Source organism: Harpia harpyja, chromosome 11, assembly GCF_026419915.1.
Source record: "Harpia harpyja isolate bHarHar1 chromosome 11, bHarHar1 primary haplotype, whole genome shotgun sequence".
Lineage (NCBI taxonomy): Eukaryota > Metazoa > Chordata > Aves > Accipitriformes > Accipitridae > Harpia > Harpia harpyja.
Genome location: NC_068950.1, coordinates 42,938,645 through 42,964,477, shown reverse-complemented (window position 1 = coordinate 42,964,477; position 25,833 = coordinate 42,938,645). Strand labels below are relative to the sequence as shown.

Genomic DNA, 25,833 nt, shown 5'->3' with positions numbered 1-25,833 from the left:
TGAAGGTGTCTTTCCTTGGAAGGAGTTTTGCTCTTCCTTTACTGCTTCCACAGTTACAGAAGATCCTTCTGAATTGCAATAACATACCTGCCTTACCCTCTGTTTTGCTATTGCATTACAGGCTCACACAAAGCCCGGAGTGTGATTTTTGCCACTGCTCTTTATTCTCTTGCTGAGAATTTTCAGTTTTCCTGTCCCCAGCTCTCGATGGAGTCTGGAGAAAATTGTTTCCACCCTCATGGGTCCAGCCCCTTCTGAGGTGCTTCTGTGTGAACGGAACTTCATGGTGCCATGAGGCGCTGCTGTCTGGGGCTGCGAGGGTCTTCAGCAGAGCCCTGGCTGGAAGGAGGTGACCCTGCTCTCAGACATTCAGTGATTTGAAGATTCAACATCATCCAGGGCTCTTACATTGTGTATAGGCAGATTTCTGGAGTAATCACAGCTTGTTGCCTTTATGGTTTTGAATTGAGGGGAAAACACTTCTGTTCACTACATTCAGAGCTCACATCTTATTTCTGCTGAAGCTCCCTTTACATTGATGGGGTGCTGTAAAAGGTGACTTGGGAAGACTAAATTTACACTTGTGTTCATTTAGAGCCCTTTTACGTTGCCTGAACGATGTGTCAGGGAGACTGATGGCTGCCTTTGCCCTGCCTCAGGGTAAACAGGGATGGTGTGAAACCTGCACCCACTGAAACCGATAGCAAAGCTGTCACTGGCTTCCACGAGCACCGAATCAGGCCAGAAATGTAGTGGTCGCAGCAGGATATTCATCACAGTTTATTCTCTTCCCACATCCAGATGCCATTTGCATTGTCAAAACACTGTCATGGATAATTGAAAGTATTTTTAACAGAAACTTCAGAGCAGCTTTTTCCCGTTCTCCAAAAGTCACATTGTCTGCCCCTGTTCAGCCCCTGTTGTGGATGTCTCCTGTGGGAGTTTGCAGCGCTCTGGGAAGCCTAAGAAAATCTCTGAGCACTTAAAGCAAGCGAGAAGGCAGGGAGGACAGTTCATCTCTAGGGCTCCGCTACAAAGCTGCTTCTTTGTACAGGGCTTCCTTGTTTGGTTGGGGTTTTTTAACATGAGCTGTGACTTTGATCTCTCCCGAAGAATCCAGTCCTGTGGTGATTTTCACAGTAAGGTATCTTGGGAGCTCATTCCTTTTGCTGCAGCCTAGGGGTGACGCTTTCAGCCTTAATAATCAAATGTTATCAGAAGAGCACCACAGGCAGCATTGTATGGTGTTTTCTGTTTTAATCAATGGTAAGGAAAAAGGAAACATGTTGTTGCTCATCTCGTGTGTTAAGAACCCACACTTACCCTCAGCAGTCAGGATCAGGCTAGGTATTTCCTCAGCTTCGGGTTGTAAATCAAAGCTGTTTCACTCAAAGGGGAAGGAGTTCACTCCGAAGGAAACAGGACCTCGGGTTTAGGAAGAAGGCTGCATCCAGGGCACGGCTGAACTGGCAGGGTAGCTCAAGGCCAGAGCTCTTCCTCGAGCAGGTTCTCTCATCCACCACGACGCATACCTGGTGACTCACACCGTGGTTCAAGCCTGGATGGAGCAGGCCCGGAGGCAGGAGAGCCCAGGCGGAGCACGTAGGGATGGAGGGGCAGGTCATCTCAACTGCAGCAGCAAGATGGACACAACTGGCCAGCGCCGTTTAGCTTTGGGGATTCAGAACCAAGTGTATTGAGTACAGTAGGATAGATGCCTCCAGCCATGTGCAGAGTTGTATGCAAGCGAGCCAGCTGAACAAAGTGGGATGCTTTCATTTTAAAAAGTAAACTATGTAAATACAGTTTTTTCTGCTGCTGAGAGAGAACAAGCAGCTTTGCTATGGATTGGCGCAGATGCCTTGCTGTACCAGGCTGTCTTTCTCAAGAGGCAAAGGCTCGCTGAATGTAGAGTAACTGCACGTGACACGTAAGATGAAGAACAGGCAGGAGTAACAGCTTTGTAATTAGCGGGATGGGGAGAAATGTTTAATTTGCATTGCTCTTTCAAAATGGGGAGGGCTATGGAAAAGAGACACTTCCTCAAATCACTGGAGCAGATGATCTAGATGACTGTATCCTGACCTACCTTTTCTGTGAAAGGGAAGAGTTCTTAACCTTGCTTGGCATAACTGGACGGGTCTTGGTGAGCCTTTTCTTGGTAAGGCAGAACGGAAGAGCTGATACTTCCAGTATGCTGCTTAAGCTAAAAAAAAAAAAAAAAAAAAAGGAACAATTTTTGGTTTTGACAGGGTACGGCCACATAGAAACAGAAATTATTTTTGTGTGTAGTAAAGAACCATGGAAGTGCAAACAAATGGTTTCATTTTGTTCTTTGCAGCTCAGAGTACTTTGAGAATGACCAGTCTTGTTTTGATTTAGAAGCCAGTTCCAGGGGGATTTTTTTTTTCCTCTCGTCTTTTTTTGTTTTGGTGTGAACCACAGGCACACACAATAATTAACCAGTGAAGGTCAAAAAGGAAGTGACTAGGGAAGATGTACTTTAAACATAGACATTCATGAGGCTGTGGGCTGTAATTAACCGGAATGTTTGTCTAAGGATCCCAGGTTACATGTTGAATATAAGATAGTTATTAAAGAGGCAGTTTTTTATTTGTCCTTTTAATTATCAAGGGCTTTAATGGCTCTTCTGTTCTGCCAAATGGATTTTTTTTTTTTTTTCATTTGGAGACTATTTTGAGATTTATTTCTCTTTCCTAGTTGCATTTGGTGTAGTACACTTTTTAACCTAAGTTGGTTCAGGAAGCATAGCTTCTAGTTAGAAATAGTGTTCAGGGTTATAATTTAACATGAACTTACTAGTCATTAATAGATGGCATTTGTCATGGACAAACAGCTTTTGGAAATGGAGGAGGAGAAGGCAAGTCTATTATCAGTTTTAGGGAAACTGTGAACCTCTGTGATGAAGCAGTGAGAAAGCAGTCCTAAAAGTAGTCAGCTGAGGTGTTTTCTCAGTAGGAAAATACTCATTTGGTTCCACAAAGCCCTGGTCAGGCCTTATCTGGAGTGATCAGGATGAAACACAGTGTGTTAAGAGGCATGATTGCCAACTGGAACAAATGCAGAGAAGAGCCATCGGGGTGATCAAGGGAGCAGAAAGCAGGTTGCAGGATCTGACCTTGCTTAGCCTTGCAGAAGGAAGGCTGGGAGGGGATATGACTGATGTTTTGTGAATACCTTGCGAGTAGAAAGGAGTGGGAGGAGGGCTATTGAACCTGACTGATGATGTTGGCACAAAACCAAATGGCTATAGATTACCCATAAATACACTTGGTGATCAGATTACATTAGAAGATGGTTTCTAAATGTCAGAAGCATGATGCTTTCCAGTAGGGGAAATGGTGTTCAATACATTTGTGAATGCAGTGGTATAGAAAGGTAGCCAACATGAGCTGTGGATTAGACTGCAGGCTTGGAGTAAGTAGTAGTAAGCTCTGCAGACTCTACTCAGGAATTTCAAGGTTTAGACAGTTGCCAGTTACTTCATGTGGGGAGAGGTTTGATTGGTAATTATGAAAGCTAGAGAGGTAGGGCCTCTTAAGACTTGAAAGTAATGGTGGTGTCTTGGTCAAACTGATTTGGAGGTTGTTCAGTTCTGACTTTCTGTCATCACGCTTCAGGGGAATTTTTAATATCCAGTGAGGTTATTAATGGGGCAGCAACATGGAGCGGCCACCAATGTACAGCAGATGGTTAGAAGCTGTGCTGATCAGTGCCACCCTTTTGTTTCTTCCCCTGTTGCACCAAATGACCTTTTCAGCGGGGATGATGTCGAGCAGTGTAATAGCATCCATGCAAACTCACAGTGCCCCTAAGCAACGCTATAATTGCAGCTGAGCTTGCTTCTGCTTCAAGTTGGGGTAAAGCGCAATCGTAGCTGGAGTTCAGGGTGTTTTGACAGTCTGTGCTCCAAATACAGCACACTGCAGAGCCACCCAGCTGAGGCCAACACGCAGAAGAAAGGCCTGAGAACGCCTCTGGAGTCTATCACAAAGCATGTCTCAGGTTCATAAGGAGCCACTGCGTGCCGGAGGAGCAGCACTGAGTAACATGGCTAGCCATCGGCTGTGGTTTCACAGCTGAGGATGGGTTTCCTCCTCCAGCTATACTTTCCGTCTGGAAACAATGTATGTCTCTCGAAAATGGGGAAAGATTTTTTAGTTTTTCCTGTGTTGTGCTGCATGGTGAATGTGGGTTCTGATTTTTCCTGCCAGCCATGTGGTGAAGGGCTCTCTTTTGCGTATCGTCAGGAATTACACAAAACATGTGCCGAGTAAGAGATCGGGTTTAAAGCGGAGATCGTCTGCAACCTGGGGGCAAGCTTTTAAATCTCGTCAGCCACAGATGCGTAGTGTTTTCCATGCCAAGCAGCCATTTTAATACATTCCAAATTTTCCTATAAATGCTAGCAGCATGCGTGGTTTGTTCTCATGTGTGCATGTCTGTGAGTGTATGCGTGCGTATGGTGGGAGCAGGGAAGATGGTTTTTCTGAGGGCGATCAGACAGCCTGAATGTTGTCCGTCCCCAGCAGGAGCTGTTTGGTCTGCTTTCAGAAGCCACCCTCCAGAAGTGAAAACATAGTCTCCTGTGGATAAAGGCAAACATGAAGCAAATGACTTCTTGCAGCCAGAATACATAAGACTTTTTTTTTCTCTTTCTGCAGTCCACTTTTCTAAAAGACAAAATAATGCTTCCTCTAGCTAATCTTACTCCCATCCTCTGGCCTGAGGAAACATCTGCTCTCCATGGTGGGCTTGGTTGTCCCAGCTAGTTCCCTTTTAGAGTTCCCTTCTCTTCCATTAACATCAGTTGCCTCCACCTGCCCCCATTCCTGCCCACCAGCATTCACTGCAACAGCAGCCCTGAAGCTAGGAGCCCACCCTGATGCCATGGTTTTGCTCAGGGGAGGTTTAACCATCTTTACTTGACAGGATTTTAGCAGCTCGTGCACCATGCTGATACACAGCATGTTCCCCTGAGTGAGATCAGGAGCGAGTCTGTTAGCCATGACGCTGTTCCCACAAAGATGACTGATACAGCAGAAAAAAAAAATCACCCGTGTCCTTGCAGCCTCTTCATATGTCTTATGCACTGGTTAGTGTCTCTTTGGAGCTGGGACTTTGTTCTGGGAGCCAGAGTGGACTGCAGTGCTGCGATGCAGTGAATGACAGTTGGGAGCCTAATAAATTGGTCATTGACTCCTGGAGAAGAGCACTCTCGTGTTGGTGAGGTCCTGTAGACTAGGGGTAGTCAGCAGCTTTTCAGCAAAATGTTTTTTTCGTCAAAAGAATGTGGGCTTTTGGTTTGCTTTTAAAACAGAACCATTTCCACCATACTCAAAAACTTGGCTATCCCGGTTTTGCTGCTGAGGTGAGCTGCAGCTTACTGCTGGGTTACAAGCTGGAGCACTGTGGATGGTTGTGTTAGGGCTTGACCCATGGCTGTTTGTTAAGACAGTCTTTAACTATCGGCATTTCCCTCTCTGATGTGCCCTTCCTTTGCTGAGATGTTTCTATGGTGGTTTTACCTAACTGTTGTGTTTTCAGGCTTAACAGTGACAATGTGGCTTATTGGGGAAAACAGAAAACTCCAGAGGGGCACAGTGTGGATTTTACCCTCCAGGCACGGAAGGATTGATCTGTGTTTTTCCTTCCTGGTGAGAAAAGTTGCCCAGTTGTGGGATATTTCTCTGGCAGAGACTGTAAGGCATTGTGTCCTGCTAGCCAGTACGTCGCGTGTCCCCTCTGCTAGTCACCATAGTCCCACCGCTACCTTTCCTACGTGAAAGGGGAAACAGTTTTTTGTTCTGACCTGGTCAGTCGTTTCCCGTGTGTCGTTCCCTAGACATTTCAACTCACTCTGCGTGGGACCACTTTTCTGCCCCTGAGCTGGGTGTTGAAGGGGTTGGATATTGGGTGGAAAGTGGCTGCTGGTCCTCATCTCTGTGACTGCAAAAACCAAAAATAGGCAAGGGATGAAAAGGAGAGAGCAGAGCATAGGAGCAGATGCGTGACCAGGCTTGGAACTGCTGAGGGGTGCGGGGAGTGGTGGAAGAGAGCTTTCCTTGGTAGGAACTGGAAAGAGCCTGCTGGGCACAAGTTTATTTGTGCTCAGTGTCACATGCATCTTATTGCCACATATGTGCACAAAAGAGCAGTTCACAAAAGGAAAAAAATTGTAATTCCTGTTAAGAATTCCTGTTAAGCCTTGTGAAAATTTCGTGATTCTCCAGGAGTTTAATATACAAGGTCTATTCTCGCTGGCCGGTGATACTCTTATTCCAACCAGCGCACTAAGTATTTGGTTTCATTCCAACAGCAGTGTAAAGCATGTTTGATATATCATCTTCATTGTAATCCTTTTCCAGAGGTATAACGTTGTCCCTGTCTCATTTCAGAACTGTAGCTGCTGAAGTCAGGAAGCAGATCTCAGGGCAGTATGGAGGATCTCCCCAGCTTCTCAAAAACCTCAATATTGGAGGCAGCGTCTCTCATCATACAACTGTAAGTAATGCTTGGAACATGGAAGACTGAAGAAGGTATGCATAGTTATTTTGATTACCATTTGGAAAGAAATTGCAGTGCTGACAGGTTGTTGACCTAAGCGGCCCTGTTAACACTGAGGAGAATAATTCCATGCAAAGCCTGCTAATTTTGGAGGTCTCTATCTTGCAAATCAGTCGGTATGGCTGGGGATTTGTGTTTCTGCAGAATCTTTGTAGGACAGGGGGCTACCCATCCTGTTAGTTGTTTTATCCCAGAACAGCCTGGACTGGGCATTAAATTCCACATGCATGTGTGGTTCTCTCCATGAAGAGCTCTTTGCAAGCTCATGCACTTCAGCTAGCTGTTTTCTTGTGTTTCTTGTCACTCTTGAGAGTGGGACCACAGTGGCTCATCTACTCTTCAAAGGTATTTTAAATGTTATTGTGAAAGTTGAATGTGGGTATGCCTCAGGAATGTATGTTTACTTAGAAGTTTACATTCCACTTTCAGGAGCAGCTGAAATGTAGGCCACGTTGTCAGAATCACCCTTTCTGAAGTAATTTTCTTACATGGCCTACCAGTAACCTTCAAAATTTATTCAGTGTGGTGGTAAAAATTTCAAGAGTTCAGCAAACTTTTTCAGGCTGGAACTGTGTTTTTGGAAGCATTCCTTTGACTTGGGTTGTTGCTTTGGGTCATAGCAGTTTCTTTTTCGGCAGTCAGCTTAGAAAACAAATATTACAGCATCTTGTTTTCTTCAAAGAGGGTTGATTAGGTCAGGCAGTACTGGAAATGTGCCCTGAATTTGATAGTCTGTACAAGCGTTCTGAGTTTACAAGAGTTCTACTCTTGTTTTGGAGTCAGGTCCTGTAGAGTTTCCTCAGTGCATGTACTGCTCTGTGTCCAACGTAATGCGTTAAAACTTCCTCATACAGAGCACAAATGTGTCCTTGGAGCTAGTGTCATCTCAAAAGGGATCTCCAAGACTAAGTTGACCCCTAGCTTAGAAGAATGACTTCGCTGCAGGCTGAAAGTTCACCTTCAAGGAGATCTGGCTGTGCCAGAGTCACTGGGAATTGAAGAGGGCTGGAATTCCTGTCATTTCCCTCTGCATCAGCTGTGTGAGTACAAGGAGACCAGAAGGCTGGCTTTGTCAGCTGTGTGCCCAGCCTTAATGGTGAGTGAGCGCGAAGGAGGAGGAGGAGTTAATGAGAGCGGTGTGTCCAGGGCTAATGCTTTATCACAGCAATCTCTGTAGGGGTGTGGAATGATAATGCAAAGCCCTGACTTGGCAGTTCTGTATGGTCTTTTGCATAATCCAGTATTAGGCAATAGGGAGGGACCCCTGCTATTAGTGGCGTACACTGGATGGAGCACTCAGGGTCATTGAATCCACTTCCCTGCATCAATGGATAGCTAAGGAATAGACACCTACTTTTGAAGGACCCACTGGATGTCCATCCCACAAGCTTCTGTGCCTCACTTGTCTCACATGCGGTTTCATCTTGGAACAAGTTGGCTGAATTGCCTTTCTACGACCCGTTCCTTTCATAAAGCTCTTGCTTCTCTTCTATATACCTCCAAGCTGTTCCTCAGCCAGCCATATTTTTGATAATTGATAATTTCCTTGTATCACCTCCTTTCACCCTGAATTGGCTCTTTGACTTTTCCTTCCTATTTCTAAGGTTTTTCCATTCTGCCATCATCAAAGTGTGCTTGCTCAAATCTTCAGTTCTGTTGATCTTCACATGTAATTCTTAATGCAGGATCAGATTTGTTGGTCACACTATTGTCAGCCCTGTCTTCAGTTCTGGTATCCCTCATTATCCTGTTGCCGTTGTGTTTTCTAGTAAATATACGCAAGAATCTATAAAAATCCTGGAAAAGGGCGTGCTAGCTGGAAGCAGGCTCTGAGCCTTTCCTATCAAACTGCATTGCATATTGGTTGATGTGATAAGCTCCTAGTTTGTCATATTAAATTCTGTGCTGAGCAGAGATGCTCTTCAGAAGCATGATTAACATGGAGCGATAGTTTGTAGGGAATAGTCTGTAGGAAAAGTATATTTAGTTAAGTCACGAGTCTATATCCTGAGGCTGCATAATATGACAGAGGTTCACTTGGACTGAATTTTGGGTTAATTTCTCTCCCTTAGGCATCCGTCAGAATCTGCTGTGCCTGCCTGTCCTGGTTTGATAACAAACATTATGCAGAGAGAAAGCATTACTGCTGTGAAGCTGAAGTAGCTATTTGCTCTGGAAAAGTTCGGAAGTTTGTGTGTTGTTACACTTTTACAGAGAAGAAATAGAAGGCCCTGAATCTGCATGGCAGTTTTGTGTAGCCATACTGGTTTGAAAGCCAAGAGCAGGGTGCATAGTGTGGGTTTAAATAGGAAATTTATGCTAAAATGTATGGATGTTTTAATAATGCTGTGTGATTGAGCTTCATGTGACTGTCTCCACAACGGCAGCAAGTTGCACTGTTGAGTGCGCAGCATGGAACTGGAGGAGTTTTAATGATAATGCGGATGTGGTCTCTCCTATCCAGTGCATCTTGCTCATCGTGTTGAGCACTTCCGTAGATAGTTATGATCCAGATAAGGTCACACCACTGATTTCACTGTTGCCAGTTGCCAGCAGTAGCTGCTTATGGTAATTTGTCTGAGACTCTTACCACACGCAGTCCGATAGAGACATTTTTATGGAGAAGTGTATGCTTTTGTGAATGAGGGGCCCTCAGCACCGTGCTCGGTTGGGCCTTTTGTTACTTGTTGACTGAAGCCAGTGCAGGGACTTTTCACACTCAACAGACTTGCGTGTGGTTGAACCTAGGATAAATGCAAAAACCTGTCAGCTGAATTTTAGCAAGTCTCTTCCCTTTTGCTTCACAAGCAGCAGACAAAATGCTGCCAGAACTGTTTCTAATTTAGTATCTGGTAGAGCTGGGGAGAAGGCACTGCTTTCAAATGACTGTACAGGAGCTTGCAGTTTATTATTGTCAGCCTCCACCCTTCTGCCACTTTAGGATCAGCTGATTTTAATTGCACATTCCTTAAACCACAGATACAGGTCCAAAGCCTTCAGAGGCTTTTCCTGTATAACCTAATGTGCTGAACTGGTACTCCGCAGGATGCAGTCCTTGCAGCGCTGAGCTTTTATTTTTGAAATCCAGAACAGAAGGCACTAATAGTTTGTTACTGAGAAATAGGAGCTGGTAAGGTCCTACAGTTAGACGAAGGAGATGTTGTTTTTTGAAGTTACTTTTGCAAGTCTCTCTAAATCCACTGGTAAATTGAGTGTGTGTTTGCACAACCTTGCTGTAGGCGTTCTGGGTTGTAAGCCATGTGCTGTGCTCATCTTCGGTGCATTGAGAGGTTCAGTATTCCCTCGTGGGAGCTGGGGCTTCTCATCACCGAACTCACCGATTGAATGCACTGAAAGCAGTGAGCTTGCACTTCCTTTCAGAGAATTCCCTAGCATCTTGCAGGATGGGGTATTTGCTTTGTTTATTTGATGAACTGGACTGTTTACTATGGGCTATTATAATCCCTCGTGACTAACCACTTTCTTTTCTTTCCAAGTTTATTTTTTCTGTTGAGGAACTCCTTGTGCTATGGTGCTTGTTAACTCTGCTCACCCTCTGTTGCACCGGTCATCTCTGCTCATTGGTGCATGCTGCAGTGTGGCAGAGGCCTGATTCCTCTCTCCAAATTTCTGCAGTAGTTTTACCTGGATGAAGCTGGATTGTGGATTGTCAGAGATTAGCATGAGTTACTGTTGAAGTGACCCAAAGTTTTCTCTGAATCTTGGTATGCATGCCTTGGTTAACTGCTTTGGTGTAGGAAGAGCAGTTTTGGTTTGTGTCTGCAAATGGTCTCACAGTCTGGTTTTCTCCCTCTGTCTGCTGTCCTTTTATGAGGGCAGGTGATGTTATCAAAGGACAGAAAATGATCACTGGGTATCTGGACCTCTCTTCAGTTGTAGCCCAGCTGTTTCTGTGTCTCGTTCTACATTCAGCAACTTTTGTTGCTTAATGATATTTATATTTTTCAAATTAGATGAAGACGTATAAAATCTTGGATTTCTGAATACTTCACTTTTGAGTGCCAAAGATAGTAATTGAAATGTTTTTCGTTGTTGTCCAAAACTTGATTTTTTTTTCCTAAGAAAAGAAAACGTTTTTAATTTTTTTTTTCTTAAATCTTTAGAGGTATATTTTAATTAGAAGAGCAGCATTTTACAAAACTTGCAAATAAGCAGAATGAATGTATAATCAGTTGTTTTATACAAAAATGACAGCTGTTTCCAAAGGATTAAGGGTAATATTTCCTGTCTGTTGGTGTATGTTACCGCATAGTTGACGGTTAGTATGGGGAGGAACACTGTTATAAGCGATGCAAATTAGTCTGGGAATAAAGGGGTCTGGATTCTTGGACATGATGTGATCTGACCACATCTGCTCTCAGCGCTCCATTGTCTCCATGTAAAATCAAGGTGCTGACATTTACATATCTTTGTAAAGCACTGCTGGGTTTATGGGCATTATCTGGGCTAATTGAAGCTTTGTCTTGGATTTATTGGATGTCAGACTTTGGTTGTATATTCAAGGATAGTATCTAATTATTCCAGAGAATATAGGTTCCTTTGTATATTTTCATTGTTTATTTTAGCATCATTTAAAAGAAGAAGAAAGGATAATTTGTGCAAATGAATGGAAAACACTGCAAGGGAAAACATGACAGTATCCTATGTGGCGTAGAAAAGGGCGTTTTGAAGTGTTTAGAGCCAAGTAATTTTATCGCCAAAATCACTAAAATGAAAAGGAAAAATGAGCCAAGTCTTAATGCTCTCTCAAAGCTGATTAAGGCTTAATAGTGACTCCCATTATATGTATTTCCTGGAGGTTTTGCCCTGCCTTGCTGAATGGTGTATCCTCATCAGACAGGGGAGGATGGGAGAGGCATCCACATCCTCTTCCCTGCCTCCTCCCATTGGGGATTACTCACAGTTAACTCTGCTCTGGTGCAGGCACTTTCTTTAGTAAATTAAAACTGCTACATACTGTTTCTAAAATCAGTAGTGAGTCCTGTTGCAGAGGTCAGGAGCATTTTATATGTTAAGTTGGTGAGTCTGGTATCCCTTGAAAAGCTGCTGAGTCTCATTTATCTGCAATAGCTTAAACAGTTTATACGTTAGCAGAGATAACTAATCTTAACTAAATGTTATTATACCAAGTAAATTCAGTTACTTAAATGAAGCATTCGTGACAGGCCTGTTAATAAATACTCAGAATCTAAAAATGCCATTAAGTCCTACTCTTTGTTTATTAAAGTTAGTCGTGACACATCTTTTTCAGGAATAAAATGCATAAACAAACTGATGTTTAGTGGAAATGCTGCTAATACCCTAAACTGCAAAAATTTCTTAATATTGCCTTCAAATTGCAATGTAAAAATTTCCAGTGGAAGTTGGTCCGCTTGCAGACTCTTTCATGCTAATGCTGCCACGGTCCCAGCAAGCAGCAACGGGTTGGAAGGCCGCTGCTTCACGATGCTAAATTACGGCTGCTTTCTCCTTCTCAGCTGTCTGGCTGCTGCTTGCCCATGGAGGCTCAGGAGAGCCGGCGGAGCGTGCTTTGGTACCGGCTGTAAGAGTGCGTGAAGGAATAAGCCTATGTCAGAGGACACGTGAGCACGTAAGGTGTAGATGCGCTGCTGCAACAGTTCCTTTGTATATACGCGCTCGCAGCCTTTTGCAGTCGTAAGGCAGCTTGAGTGCGTTGTTAGCCTTTTTAGCGCTAAGCTAATTTGAATGAGACCCGCGTCTATGATCTGGGCTTAGCAGGGTTGGGTGGATGCGCCCAGGTTTTGCAGCGGTCTGGCCCAGTGCTGTCGCTGTGCGGGGGCACTGGGGTGGCTCTGCAGGGCTAGCTCTCAACAGCAGGCGAGGAGACTCGAGGCTGGAGGTCCCCAGAGCTCCGGTGGACGGGCTGAGCCTTACTCCGTGATGGCTGTGCCGCTGCAAGGGGGTTAGCTGGGTGCTGGGGCTCATTGCTGGAGCCTCCAGGCAGGGCTGCTCAGGTGCACAAAGCTGAGACGTCGGGACCGTCTGTGCCCAAAGCTGGCTCGGACTTGCGTGGTTTGTCAGGTGAGGCTTTGCTCCCTGTGAATGTGGCAGACGCAGTAATTTCTTCACCTGGGCACGTACGTAAACCACTTCAGCTGTCCTCTAGTGCTGCTCTTGAGCTAATAGCATAGGCAGCTCCACGCGACGCCAGCTCTGGCGTCTTTGTGTGTCTGGTGGTTAAGCCATACCCTGGATAAATTGTCCACTGATAATTGAGACGTGACTGTGCCAAGTATTTTTCACTCAGAAGAGCATGCGCGTTGGTGGTTACCACCGTTCACTTTGCACAGTTCAGAGCCACCATGGTTTGCCTGTGTGAATGCTAAGGGTCCAGAGGGATCCATCTCTGCGGATCTGATGTAATGTTTCTGCCAAAAGTGGGAAGTCTGTGGTTTTCTGCAGTCTCTGGTCAAACTGTTTGGCTTTTTCATTTCTTTAATAATGGAGCTTTGATGTTTTCTTTGTCTCAGTCTTTGCGCTCTCGGTTTTGGCACAGTTTATCAGAGGGTAGCTCTTTCAGATCAGTCTCAGCACTTGCGTTTTCTATATCAAAGTCTTTGTATTCTTGAAATACTCTCTTGGTGAAATGACGTGATTCTTAGTCATCAAAGAAGATACTGTCTGTCTTCTTACCCATCCTTGGAGGCATAATTCGTGTCTTTCTGGGTTTGGTAAGAAATTGCTTTAGTATTCCCAGATAACTAATTAATCTCTGATTAATATTAATATTTCTATACCCAAATGGCTTCTTACATTAGCAACCAGTTATAATAGCAAATAACCTAGCAATATTTGTACATAAAACATCTCACTGGTTTTGTGATTGGCTGTTACTTGTTATATGTAGGATCTGTCTTTAGGTAGGTATATTTACAAATATTTCCTTTCATTAGAGGCTTTTTCCATTTCAAGCATTGTGATATTACATGAATTTGACACACATTACAGATCATTGGGCTTGTCTGTAAAAAGAATGCAGAACTTAATATTAAATATTCTCGGATCTTAAAAATGGAGGCTTCAGATTATTTCTAAAACAATTTTTGTCTTAACAGAGAATGCTTACAGAAATTTTTGAGGCATGTTTACAGTTTGAAATGAAGGACTTCTATCAGCTATTCTCTATAGTAATTACATCTTTCAAAACACCATGCAAAAGAAGTAATAAGAGCTAGAGCAAAGCAGGAGGTACGGAACTGCATTCCAGAGGCAGTACGCATGTATGTGGAGGTAATGACTACACTTTATGGCTGGGGAGGTGTCATCCTTGTTGAGGGTTGCTAGCTGTCTGTGGTTGATGAAAAGCAGAGATTGCCTTGGAATCTCCTTTGTTCATTTGAATATTTCCATATATTATAAATGCAGCCAAAAAGTTAAATGCAGGACTTCTCCGTGCTCACCAGTCATCAGGCTTATGAAATTAGGGGTATGGATTTTCTGAAATGCAGTAATGGCAGTAGACGAATATGTGATTCTTAGAATTTGGATCCAGTGATGACCATTTTTGGAGTAAGTGTTTAGGTGAAAGAAAATGTAATTTATGCAAGTAAAACATGTTTTTTAATTACTTGAGCATTCTCAGTGGTTAATATTGCACTGCTCATGTTTCAAAACCTTTTAGAGTGACCATGCCCTGTAGTTCACACTTAAAAATAAATCTGATGACTCTGTTTAGCAAATATATTTCTTTAAACCGTTACCTTCTTTAACTTGCCTGCAAACTTTATTTTTTTTTTCTAGTGTGTTACATTTCCTGTATTCTCAGATTTATGCTGAGTCCTTCCTATGGTACATCAGATTTGACTCTTGTTGCAGTTCCCTGAGATACCAGTATCCCTTTAAGGGTGACAGGATTTTGCCACAGCAAGAACAGGCCATCTGCATTCCTGAATGCTCAACAAGGGAAGTGACTGTTTGCCCTGGAGACCTAGTGATAGCTAAGAGAAGGCTGGGGCTCAGCTTTGAAATGTTAATCTGCTGCTTCTGTCCTTCCAAGATTTTGCCCAGGGAGGCAGTGGGTGGGAAGTTGGTATTAATTTAGAATTTGAAGCTTTGGCGCAATCTGTTACAGTTTTAGCACATTACAAATTGTTTAATATTTAAGGAGGTATTGAAGTTAAGATGGAACTTCGTCCTACTTTCAAAATTGGCAAGAAGTATCACCCTGATTTTGCAAAAGTGCCTGGCCGCCAAGTAAAAATAGTAGTCAGGATCCTCCCTGTGATAAGGAGCTCTGCAAGGTTAATTTTTCAAGGTCCCTTATCATACCCTTGCAGGGAATTTTACTCCCAGACAGGAGGCAGGAGGTATAACCTTCCAGTCTTTGCAATCATCATTTTTACAGGGCCCCAAATTATGTTGTGATCCTCACAGAGACAGGGTCTCTGCCCTTGGGAATTATGCATCTCATTTTAGATAAAAGGAAAATTGGTCTTGGATTGGGCCACAAGGAACTCGGGTTCAAATCCTTGTTCTGCCAGATGCATCCTGCCAAGCCATCACGTCATAACCGTTTAAAATGCTGTTGTGGCTCCCCGTGAGAATAAGCATCTTGGGAGGGCAGAGGTGAGGGAGGGAGAAGGAAATGCGAGGGACACGGTCCTTTTCATACGCTAGCTGGAAGAGTCTGCAAAATCATAGCTGGGATCAGTTGCTTAGAGCGTGTCCCACAAGACTACTCGTGATGCTCAGTACGACACTTGTGAGTTAGGCAACAAAATTCTGGAATAGGATCTAGAAATATCCCCTCCGCCTAGCTGTTTGTGTAGGGAAAGGATAGGTTAAAGTCCTTCAGGCAAAAATCTGAATGCCTGTGGACATCAGAGCACACAGCAATGATCTCTGCCCAGGACTTCTGTGCTTCAATCAGTAACTGTGAGATGGAGATAATAATTGTCCCTTTTTCTGCCCTAGTTGCTACTGTGATCCCTTACTAACCTTCTGTACAGTGCCCAGGAGAGCAGACCTTTAGTCTTTAGGTACTAATGTAGGTGTAATTGGTTCAGTAAGGTAGCAAACTGGCGGGGGAGGCTGTTCAGGCAAGGGCATGTAACGATGGCTTATTAAATGGCATGCTAATTAAATACTTATCCTTTGGTCATTTCCTGAGCATGATGGAAAAGTGCATCTATGGCAAGTATCCTCATTGCCTTTGTTAGTGAGGCATCCCTGCTGCCTTTTGAATCACCTTGCCCCGCACACTTGTGCTTGCTGAGCTCCCTCTGAGCGTGGCGGCTGCTGCCTTCCCGCTCAGTTTTACATGGCCAGCACCGCTGCTCGGCAAAGCCCTGGTCACTGGGACACGTGGGAAGTCCTGCTTGTCAGAGGGGTCTGCTCTGTGCACGGGGGAGCTGGTTGCGGTCGCCTGTTCTCAGGAACGCCACAACAGCAGGTCTAATACAAATCTGCCCTTTGCATTTCATTTTTTGCTTCCTTGGTGGGGTGGAATAAGCCATGAGCTTTGCATCACGGTGCCTGGGGTGTAGCTTTCCCTCCGTGTTAGCCCTTTGCTCCTGTAGTCCTTGGGTAAGATGCTCGGCTTAAAGTAAATGGGGGTTTGCGTTACCCTCCATGGTGTTATGCCATGTTCCCTAACAGAGGATCCTGCCCCTGTCGCCACATTTGTGCAGATGCTTCTTCTGTAACTGATGATGATGATACAGGTAGGTGCTCAAAAGAAGGGCATAAATAGGACGGAGACACGTTTCGGCTAGCAGTGCACTAAAACTACAGCAAAATACAATGTTTGCTGTCTAGAGAAGGACAAAGTCAATAGGAAACGAAATTTTATTTTCAAGCTTTTAAGGGGATATAACAGTGAAGAATAACACAGCCTTAAAGAAGAAAGCTTGACTGTCCCTGTTGCAGGAGAGTTGTAAACCTTTGAAATTGGGTTTCAAAATGCAACTTCTGAGAGCTATAACTGCAACAACGCAGATGCACCTATGGAACGTCTGCCTTAAATAGTTTATATAAACCAAATCAATCAGGTTGGTGTCTTAGTTAAGCTGACAGAGTGTTTGTCTATGGTCAGGTTAAGGACATACGCGGAATCATTATTTGCAAGCAATGTGTTTGATTCGGGGTAATTGGGCTGCATAAGTCTGAAAAAGAGTGAGTCCCGTTTGATTTCTTCTGTACTTTCAGTTTATCAGTACTTTGTATTTGGTGCTTATGTTGGCAGGGAGCAGGTTATGCCCCTCTTACTCATACTGAGCAGCCCCTTTCTCCCCATGTAGTCCTATTCATTTTAACAGCACCAGAATAGCACTTGCCCTGAGTGAGGTGGCAGTGTCTGAGCCTGGGATAAACACTGAGTGAAAACTGTGTTAAGGAATTGTCTGAAAGGTTGTCCAAAATTTGATCTGTAATTACAACTTGCACAAAATCAGAGAGTATTTTTCAAAAGAGCAGCAATTGTGATTCTGGGAGCAGGCTTTCCTTTGCATATTTTTAGTGTGTATTTGCTATTAATTTAGGCTATTCCATAGTCCTGGTTGGGAAGATGGTCAGAGCTCCTGTACAGCTTTGGTTTCTGAACAGCCTTAATAAACTCTTCTTGGAAGAAACGGGCACACTGTCAATGATTTCTTACAGTAACGCTCCAGTATTCCCGTTAGGTTTATTAGCCAGCTGGTAGGTGGACTGCACGTTTGCAAATACTTGACTGAAATTGTCCCTCTGCCTCTGGAAGTCTGATGAAGAAAAACCAGCTGCATTTCATGGAGGAGATGTTGCTTCCTAGGAGCTGTTGGGAGGGATCAAAAAGGCTTTTCCAGGAAGCGGGATAACGATTGCATTGAACATTGCTGTCTTCAGCCTTCCAGCAAGCAAGGCTGTGGGAGAGGACAACTTTACAGCCCCTCAGGTGTTCCCCCATTTCTGCTGCAGCAGATTTCAAAACCTTTTCATATGCAGCTGAAAGCAGGACTTGCTGTTCTTGTGATAACCTGGAGATCAGCTGTACGTCAGAGTGGTGCGCAAGGATAAGGGCAAAATTTTTGTAAACTGAGGAAGTATCACAATCCTAATAGGCTAGGGGAGTCGGCTGTTGGGTGCCTCGTTATTTTTCCTGGTGCCAGAAGGAGGTAAGCTGGACCTGGAGACTTGGAGGTGAGATGATAGAGCAGGTTCTGCTCCTCAGGCAGTGGTGAGGCTGGGATGATGAGGGTGGATAACCTGGTCTTTATCTGAACTCGCCCGACTCTTTTAGCGTGCGCCTTCGATCTGGTGGGTTTGTATGACTTTGGCCGGGTTGCAGATAACACGGGAATAGCCCCTTGAATACTGTGTCTGTTCTTGGTCTCATCCACAACTTCAGAGAGATAGAGGACAGGGAAAGGTTAAGGCATCAGCAGTGAGAGCCGTGAGAGGAGCTGTTGTGGTTCAGTTCAGACACTGGGACACCGTTTGGGTTCCTTTTCCTTTCGGTGCATTTTTTCATCCTTATTTCCTCCTCCTCTTTCATCACTTCTTCCCCCACAAATACCTAAAGCTTAAAATAATGTGCTTGCCTTTTATCTGCCAATAGTCTGACACGAAGTAGTTCCTCTTCATAACCATGAATTTATGTTTGGCCTGTTTGCTCAGGTGCTAGACAATATTTCTGGTTGCACAGATGGTGAGTCTAATATAGGCTTCTGGGTTTGACTTTTATGTTTGTTTACATCTTCATGGTACAATAGTTATCTGAAGAGACAAACTGGAAAATTGTGAAGTGCAACCTTGGGCCTAATCCTGAGATGTACAAAGGGCTTGGAAACCCCTGGAGCGCAGACCCGGGACCTGGTGTTGGATAGTCCCCTAAGCACTGTCTGCCTTTCTGGATTAGGTGTTTTTTTAACTAGCGTAGCTAGTTCATTCATCTTTTGTCCAATATATTACAATGCTCTTGTTGGACAAGTGAAATCTGAGATGTGAAATGCCAGGAATGGGGAAACACGGTGCGTTTGGGGCAGTGGCAGTCTCTGCCCTGTGTCTGCTTGGTCCTTCACATCTCCATCAACTCTGTGCTAATACAGGGTTTTTCTCCTTGTCTGTTTGTAATTTTCTTCTGTTTATCAGGATGAGTGGATTAGAAAGATCGGAGGGAATGAGGAAAAGGTTCCTCTTTGTTAGCCTGGGGAGATGCACAGGTAAATGAGTTTGTGCAGGTTGCATGGTCAGCTCAGTTTTGCTGAGCAAGTGCACTGGAAGGTACCTCAGCTTTGGAGCTGCCAGTGTGGAAGGGAGGTCAGCAGGAGGGAGTAGAATTCAGTCTTAAAAAGTTAGGGCTTAAAAATAGGGTCAGTTAAGCAGCTTTAAGTCACCCTCCGAGGCTACCTTAACCCTCTGGCCTTCTTCCAGTGAGGGTCTTTCAGTGTCCAGCACGGCTGCATCGCTGCATGGATGGGGCTCTGGACTGGCAACGAGAGGACCTGAGGGAGTGCCTTTTCCCAGCACCTCTGCTACCCAATGCCTCTGTGGCTTTTGCCCAGTGATTTTGTTATTTTTATCTTCATTTGCAAGGAGTCTCCATTTCTGGGTGCTTACTCTACTTTGGTTTTGAGGTTTATCGGTGGAAAGGATTATATGCACTCAAAAGTTGCAGTAGTATTATGCAGCAGGTCTTCTGAAAGAACATGCACTTGTAGCAGTTCCTCAATAATAAACTGTCACACTTCGCTGCTGTACGTTTTGTCAGGTATCTAGTGCCAAATGGAGCTGGTCTATCTGCATGTAAGAAACAGATAGTGTGGGGTGATGACATGTTAACTGTAATGTGGGGAAGAGCAATGACAAGTTCTGCTCATTGTGAGTTTGGCAGCGATGAAAACAGTTAAAAGTATCTGATTTGTATTTTCAAAAGTTCCCCAAATCACATACTTCAAGTTCATTTCAAGAGTTCAGGATTAGAAGGGGAAAAAAGGTTATGGGGTCAGAGTTAAATAGATGATGATGATGATGGTGCATTTCTTTACACAGAAATTAACTTGTATCTTTTACCTGGATTGCAGAACTAAATACTGAGTTTCTAGACATCATTTTTTTTTGGTGGACCAGATTCTTATCTGGCATAAAGTCATCTGGTCCAACTCACCTGACTTTATTGGAGTCACGCCATTTTTCTGCTGAAGGGTTTGTCTTCTGTATTTTAAGAAAATTGCACTATTCATTGAAGTTGGCTGTGGTAGGAGAGATTCTTTCAATACCCTCTGTGTTAGCCAAGTCTTTTTCCTTGAATAAAAAATTGATTCATTTCACAACTTCTTGGCAATACAAGTTTAAAAACTGGAATTTGAGATTGGTATAGCAATTTTTTCGAGACGCACATTTAAAACTTAAGTACTAAGTGTTCTTTTTAAAGTCATCGGCAACAGAAGACAAGCTACAGGATAGTTCCCTGTCCCACAGAAATCATCTGGGTGACAGGAAAGAGGAAATAGTAGAGAAAAACTGCTGAATTTTGATGTGTTTTTGTGACTCATATTAAACCACTCAGCCTCACTGGGATGTGCCAGGGAATTCTAGGAAATCTGTCAGTTGCTGTAGAAACACGTTCCTCAAAACTTGTTTTTAGTGTTTAATTTTCTTAATGTCTATGTTTATGTACAGCCTCATAGGATAATGATCTCATATCAGAATATATATATGTATTTATATAATATACATATGTAAAGACACAGTTATGCAATGTGAGTATGTATCCAGTTTATGTGATTTTTTTTTTTCACGTACCTAAAAAAAGCTCACTTTTTTCAGTATGGTGAGATCAGTACCACCAGTGAAATCTACTGTTTTCCTGAATGTGTGTTTGTTCAGTCATTCCTTGTGCTTTGGGTGCAAGCTTTGTGCCCAGTAAAGATGTTTTTTAAGCAACCATTTTATTTAGAGCAGTGCCTGGCATGGGCAGAGTCATCGTGGCACTGAAGGCCCTAATATCAGGGAGAAGAGGTGGTTAAACTTGTACTTGTGGTGGATGAACATTGTGTTTTGTGTTCCCCAGAGAAGTGATTTAATTCGAAATAATGTTAGTCCTTAGAGTTCTGCGGCTTTGTGAGTTTCTGGTAAATCAGCCCGTGCTCTGGATTCCTGTCTGGGGGCCGTGCCTGAGGGTGAGAGGGTTCTTGGATCTAGCATCAGGGTGAAGGTTCCCGTTGTGATCAGAGCAGCAGCATGGTAAAAAGAAATCCAAAGTCATACACGTGGCAAATACAGTGTAATATTTTCTTCTGATGCAAACTAATGAATTTCTTGAAAATAGATTTTTTTTTTTTTGAGATGATGATGGTATGCATCCTAGAACTATCCAGAGAAGTATCAGGTGAAAGGTAGGACATGAAAAATAACTATATGGTGTGCATTAGCTAAGATGAACACTGCTAAGGTTAATTGTCATCTGATGTTAGACCAAGTTTCCTCAACAAGGCAGAAGAGCTGGTTTAAAAACCAAAGTAGAATATATGTGTGTGGGTTGGGTTTTTTTTTTTTCTTTCTTTCTGTTTTAAGACCCTTCCATTGCTTGTTTTTTCCCAGGTACCGCTTACAGAAGCAGTGGACCCAGTTGAGTTGGAGGACTACCTTATTACACACCCGATTGCAGTGGAGTCCGGACCCCTGAGAGACTTGCTTGAGTTTCCTCCCGATGACATCGAGGTTGTTTACACCCCCCGAGAATGTCGAACGCTTGTGTCGGCTGTGCCTGAAGAGAGGTAGGAGGTGACAGGGTGACACCTTGCTCAAGGGAATTAATTGTTCTGCATTTGAGTATGTGCAAGGCTGAAGCCTGGAGTTTTTGGCTGCAAATGCCTGGAAGAGTAAATACAAACCTAAGTGAAAGTATGTATGTTTAAGAAGTCATCATCATGTCTGTGATTTTGAAGGTGTTTGTTTTTATTCTTTTAACAGTGAGATGGACCCTCATGTGAGGGACTGTGTAAGAAGTTACACGGAAGACTGGGCAATTGTGAACAGAAAGTGAGTTCCCCTGTGGTATTTGTCAGCTTGATTTCATATTTAAATTTTTGCAGGGTGGCTAGCTGGTGTGAGGAAGCTCAAAAATTATTGTCCTGGCTACTGATTCCATGTGCCCTGGCTTTTAGTTGCCCAGCTCAGCTGAACTGATGCTTTGTGTTTAGCTGAAATGATGCTTTGTGTTTTGAAAATTAGATCTCAGATGTCAAAACCCCTTGGGGCATTTTTGAAAATCTAGGCCATTTTAGTCAACAGTTGCTCCTTTAGAATGGTAGAGAATTTAGGGGATGCGAACAAGTAAAATTACTTCCAGCATTTGTTTCGTTCTTTGTTCCATATGTTTTTAGCTCTTTTTAGAGAGAAGTTGCATTAATTTCGTAATGATGTAAGATTCATGTGCAGTCAAAACCACCTAATAGATAAGGTGTCCTCTGCAGCTTTCATTTGTTCCCAAAGAGACTTTGAGAAAGTACGTAATTTAAACAAATAATTGTTAATATTTGAACTATCACAACATTTACCTAATGAGTTAACAGTTTAGAGAATGTGCGTACATTGATTAATTTATGCAAATTAGCAGGAAGGTTTCTGAGTAGTTTTACTTGGAACGTACACTCTCTCGGATGATTGAAAGTCTGATGACTTCAAGAGCTACTGTCAAGGAGTAAGTGATCCATGTGATGTGCATCACCTACAAGTGACTTGACTACAGCTACAGCTCTGCCCTTGTGGCAGTTGCTACAATTCACTGGTTTAATGTTGTCCTGAGAACCACTTCAGGGGATGCTGAAGATATGCTTTGCAGTGCTAAGATGACCTAATAAAAATGTGTTTTGTAATCTCATACCAAAAAAAAAACCAAACCCCCACCCAGAAAGAAACCTGAGAGAGATGCTTTATTAACTCCCAGCCTTTGTGGGCAGAGTCTAGAATGCACAGTAGGCTTGGACAATGTGACCCACTCAGCCAGCACACCTCTTGGTTTCTCAGCAACTTTCACTGGTATCTGAAATACCTGTTTGTTATTCCTGCACTGAGGAGGTTTAGTTGGAGGTAGTAGAGCTTTCTGTCCTGTGCAGATCAGCAGCACATTGTGTTTTGTGTCAGGGAAAGCATGAAGCTAAAGACATCAAAGTTGCCAGAGTGGGTTGAAGGTGTGATGGGTGATTGTTGAACTACAGTCAAAGGTTGTCTTGCCCCTTCAGAGGAGGAGAGGCACTTCCATAAACTTTCATAGCAGATTTTACTTGGATAAAATCATGGCGGTGGACTGGGTAGAAACAGAAGGGTTACTGCTGGAGCAGGAGAAGAACCCGAAAGCCTAGCTGGGAAGGATTGAATTATTTTTCAAGTAAGGATGCTAACAGGTTTCTCTTAATCCATCCTGTTGGATGGTTACAAGTGCTTTGGCTAGCTCTGGGGGCACAAAATCCAGCTCTTCTAGTTTTAGAAGAACATGACTTCTGATGTGCCATCCTCTCTCCCCCACCCCAAGGGAAATAATCTTTATGTCAATCTCTGTCTACAGTTCTTTGTAACCAAAATGTTTTTGGGGGCAGGCAAATCCATCCATTCATTGATTACTTTAATGGTATTGGAAAAGCTAAGTAAGTTTTCTTCACTGGCCTGAAAAAAAAAATAGCATGTTCTTATTTCAACCTTATGACATAATTTCTGTATGCTAGATATGGCATGAGTTCTGTATACTAGACTGATGGCAGTAATGATCACAAGCACCTCTGAAGTCAGGTCTGATTTAGAATGAATTTACACTTGTTGGTGGAGCTGTGATTGAAATGCAGACATCCAGGTGAGGATTATACAGATCGTATTGTTCAGCTCGTGGGAGTTATAACCTAGCGAGGAAAATGCTTTCTTCCTTTTTCTCCTCCCTTTCATTATTCACCGCTAGCACGTCCATGGTTTTCGCTTATCTGTGCATCCTTCTGTGGTATCTTTAGTAACAGGGCAGGATAAGAACAATTGATTCTAGACGTGACCCCAGCACTACTTCAGAACTGACTTAAGAGTTTGTATTGTAAGGAGACTGTGGCTCTGGCCATATGCGTGTGTAAATATAGACATAGTGCCATTTGGTATCCAAAAATTTGCTAGTCAAAGAGATCTGATCTTGTCAGCAACAGTAGACAGACTGTTTACTAGCAAGCGCTCTTACACCCTGGAAAGCTCTGAAGGACCTGATTCTGCTTATAAAGATGCTATGGGAAGATGCTCATTTTACTTGGGGTTGTAAAGTCATATGTTTTCCAGAGGTGCTCAGGACTTCTGCGCTTCATGCAGTCTTATCTGAAGTTGCTGGTTTGGTTTTCAAGTTACTAATATTGTCTTCTCCAAGTCAGTTCTTGCTCTAGCAGAACCGTTGCCCTTCAATCCTCATGTTCTTGGCCTGTTTTAAGCTTGGCATCACAATCACACATTTTACGATGACCTTAATTGGCCATTGATAATACTTCTTTTGACATCACCCAGGGTTGTTTTATAGTTGAACAGAGTCACATTGTAGTACTGGAATACTGGTTGTTGGATTATTACCCAGCTACAGTGAAGGGTGACTGGAAATACTGTTTGCAGAGAGCAGTTTATGCTTTGAGAGGACCCACACTGATAATACTAGGTTTGTTCTGTAATTCTGCTTCTGGGTTTGGAGTCAAAAAGGATGCTAAGAATGCATTTGAAATACTTTGTTTTCAGATATCACAAGCTGGGAACGGGATTTAATCCCAACACCTTAGACAAACAGAAGGAGAGGCAAAAGGGGCTCCCCAAACAGATCTTTGAGTCTGACGAAGCTCCGGATGGCAACAGTTACCAGGATGAACAAGTAATGTACCTTTAAAACCTTGCTACATAAAACCTAATTTATAGTCGTGTTTTAAAAGTGCAGTCCCTTTCCCATTATAAGTTGCTTTTAATTTGTTGAATCTCAGGATGACCTTAAACGACGTTCAATGTCAATTGACGATACTCCCCGGGGCAGCTGGGCATGCAGTATTTTTGATCTGAAGAACTCCCTTCCAGATGCCCTTCTCCCAAACCTGCTGGACCGAACCCCAAATGAAGAGATTGACCACCACAATGAAGATCAGAGGAAGTCCAGTAGGCATAAGGAGCTTTTTGCACTACATCCAGCACCAGATGAGGTATTTTTATATACATGTGGATGAGACTAAAAAAGTGAAGGATATAGGGAGTGTGAAAATTGTCAGTCTGCCACGGATTTAAAGGGGTTAAGATCACCTGTGTTTGATATCCGTGAGAACCTTGGCTATTTTGTGGGTCGCATGTTTTTTAGCATATTGTCTTGTCATAGATTCTACTTTCTGAAGACTGGTTTTCCTTTATGGTTATGCAATCCCCTATAATGTAGAAACACTAAAGGGATTTAATTTAGCATATTTGTAGCTGCTGATGAATGCAACATGCTGGTAAGCCTCGGATTAAATTGGTGCCAGTGTCTTAGAAGTAAAAAGTGATACATATGTTTGCTTCATAATGCTGTTAGTGGTTTGTACAAGTGTCTTGTCTTTAATTTCAGGAGGAGCCCATAGAACGACTTAGTGTCCCTGAAGTACCCAAAGAACACTTCGGCCAAAGACTCTTGGTGAAGTGTTTGTCCCTTAAGTAAGTATCACTCCAACAGACAGCTGCATTACAGAAATTGAGAATTTAAATCTGCTGTTTTATCCACGTGCATCTGGAGTAACTCTGCTGCCTTGTTTATTACGCTTGAAGGGATGTAACATTGTTTGGTTTGGTCATAGGCTTAAAGGTTAGTTCCATAACGGATAAGTTACAGAGTACTGTGCATCAGACAGTTTTATCTTCAAGACTTTTTCGTATTGGTGTGACATAGAAAATATTCACCTTCCTTGGCTTTTCTGTGTTGCTTTCCAGCCAGTCTGTAGCTATAACTGTTCCATGTTACTAGCATGCATGTGTCACTGCACTTGTTCAGTTGAAGTTGGCCAGTCATTGGTGTTCAGGTCTGTAACAAGGATGTTTAAGAGGGGGAGGAAGATTAAAAATGCTTAAGCCATAAAACATAAGACAACCAAAGATTTGCTGAAGTTTAGGCTCAACAACCTTGACTGTGTCCCTTTAAGAGTGAAGACTTTATATACTTAGCAAGCATTAACTGGAGGAATAGAAACCTGTTAAACAAGTTTAATGAAGTGGAGCTCCTGAATATAGGGTTACCTGCAGCTGGTTCATTGCCTATAACTCTTCTCT

At 43.2% G+C, this 25,833-nt stretch overlaps 1 protein-coding gene across 13 annotated transcripts in view; it reads left to right on the top strand.

Annotated features, from left to right (window-relative positions):
• Nucleotides 1-25,833, top strand: part of DOCK7 (dedicator of cytokinesis 7) — a 110,674-nt gene that overhangs the window by 3,818 nt on the left and 81,023 nt on the right. For all 13 annotated transcript variants that reach the window (XM_052802637.1, XM_052802636.1, XM_052802634.1 and 10 more), the window contains exons 2-7: nucleotides 6,420-6,525; nucleotides 21,145-21,320; nucleotides 21,517-21,585; nucleotides 24,295-24,424; nucleotides 24,531-24,743; nucleotides 25,139-25,224. In XM_052802637.1, the coding sequence (XP_052658597.1) occupies nucleotides 6,420-6,525; nucleotides 21,145-21,320; nucleotides 21,517-21,585; nucleotides 24,295-24,424; nucleotides 24,531-24,743; nucleotides 25,139-25,224 (780 nt within the window). The remainder of the gene's footprint in view (nucleotides 1-6,419; nucleotides 6,526-21,144; nucleotides 21,321-21,516; nucleotides 21,586-24,294; nucleotides 24,425-24,530; nucleotides 24,744-25,138; nucleotides 25,225-25,833) is intronic.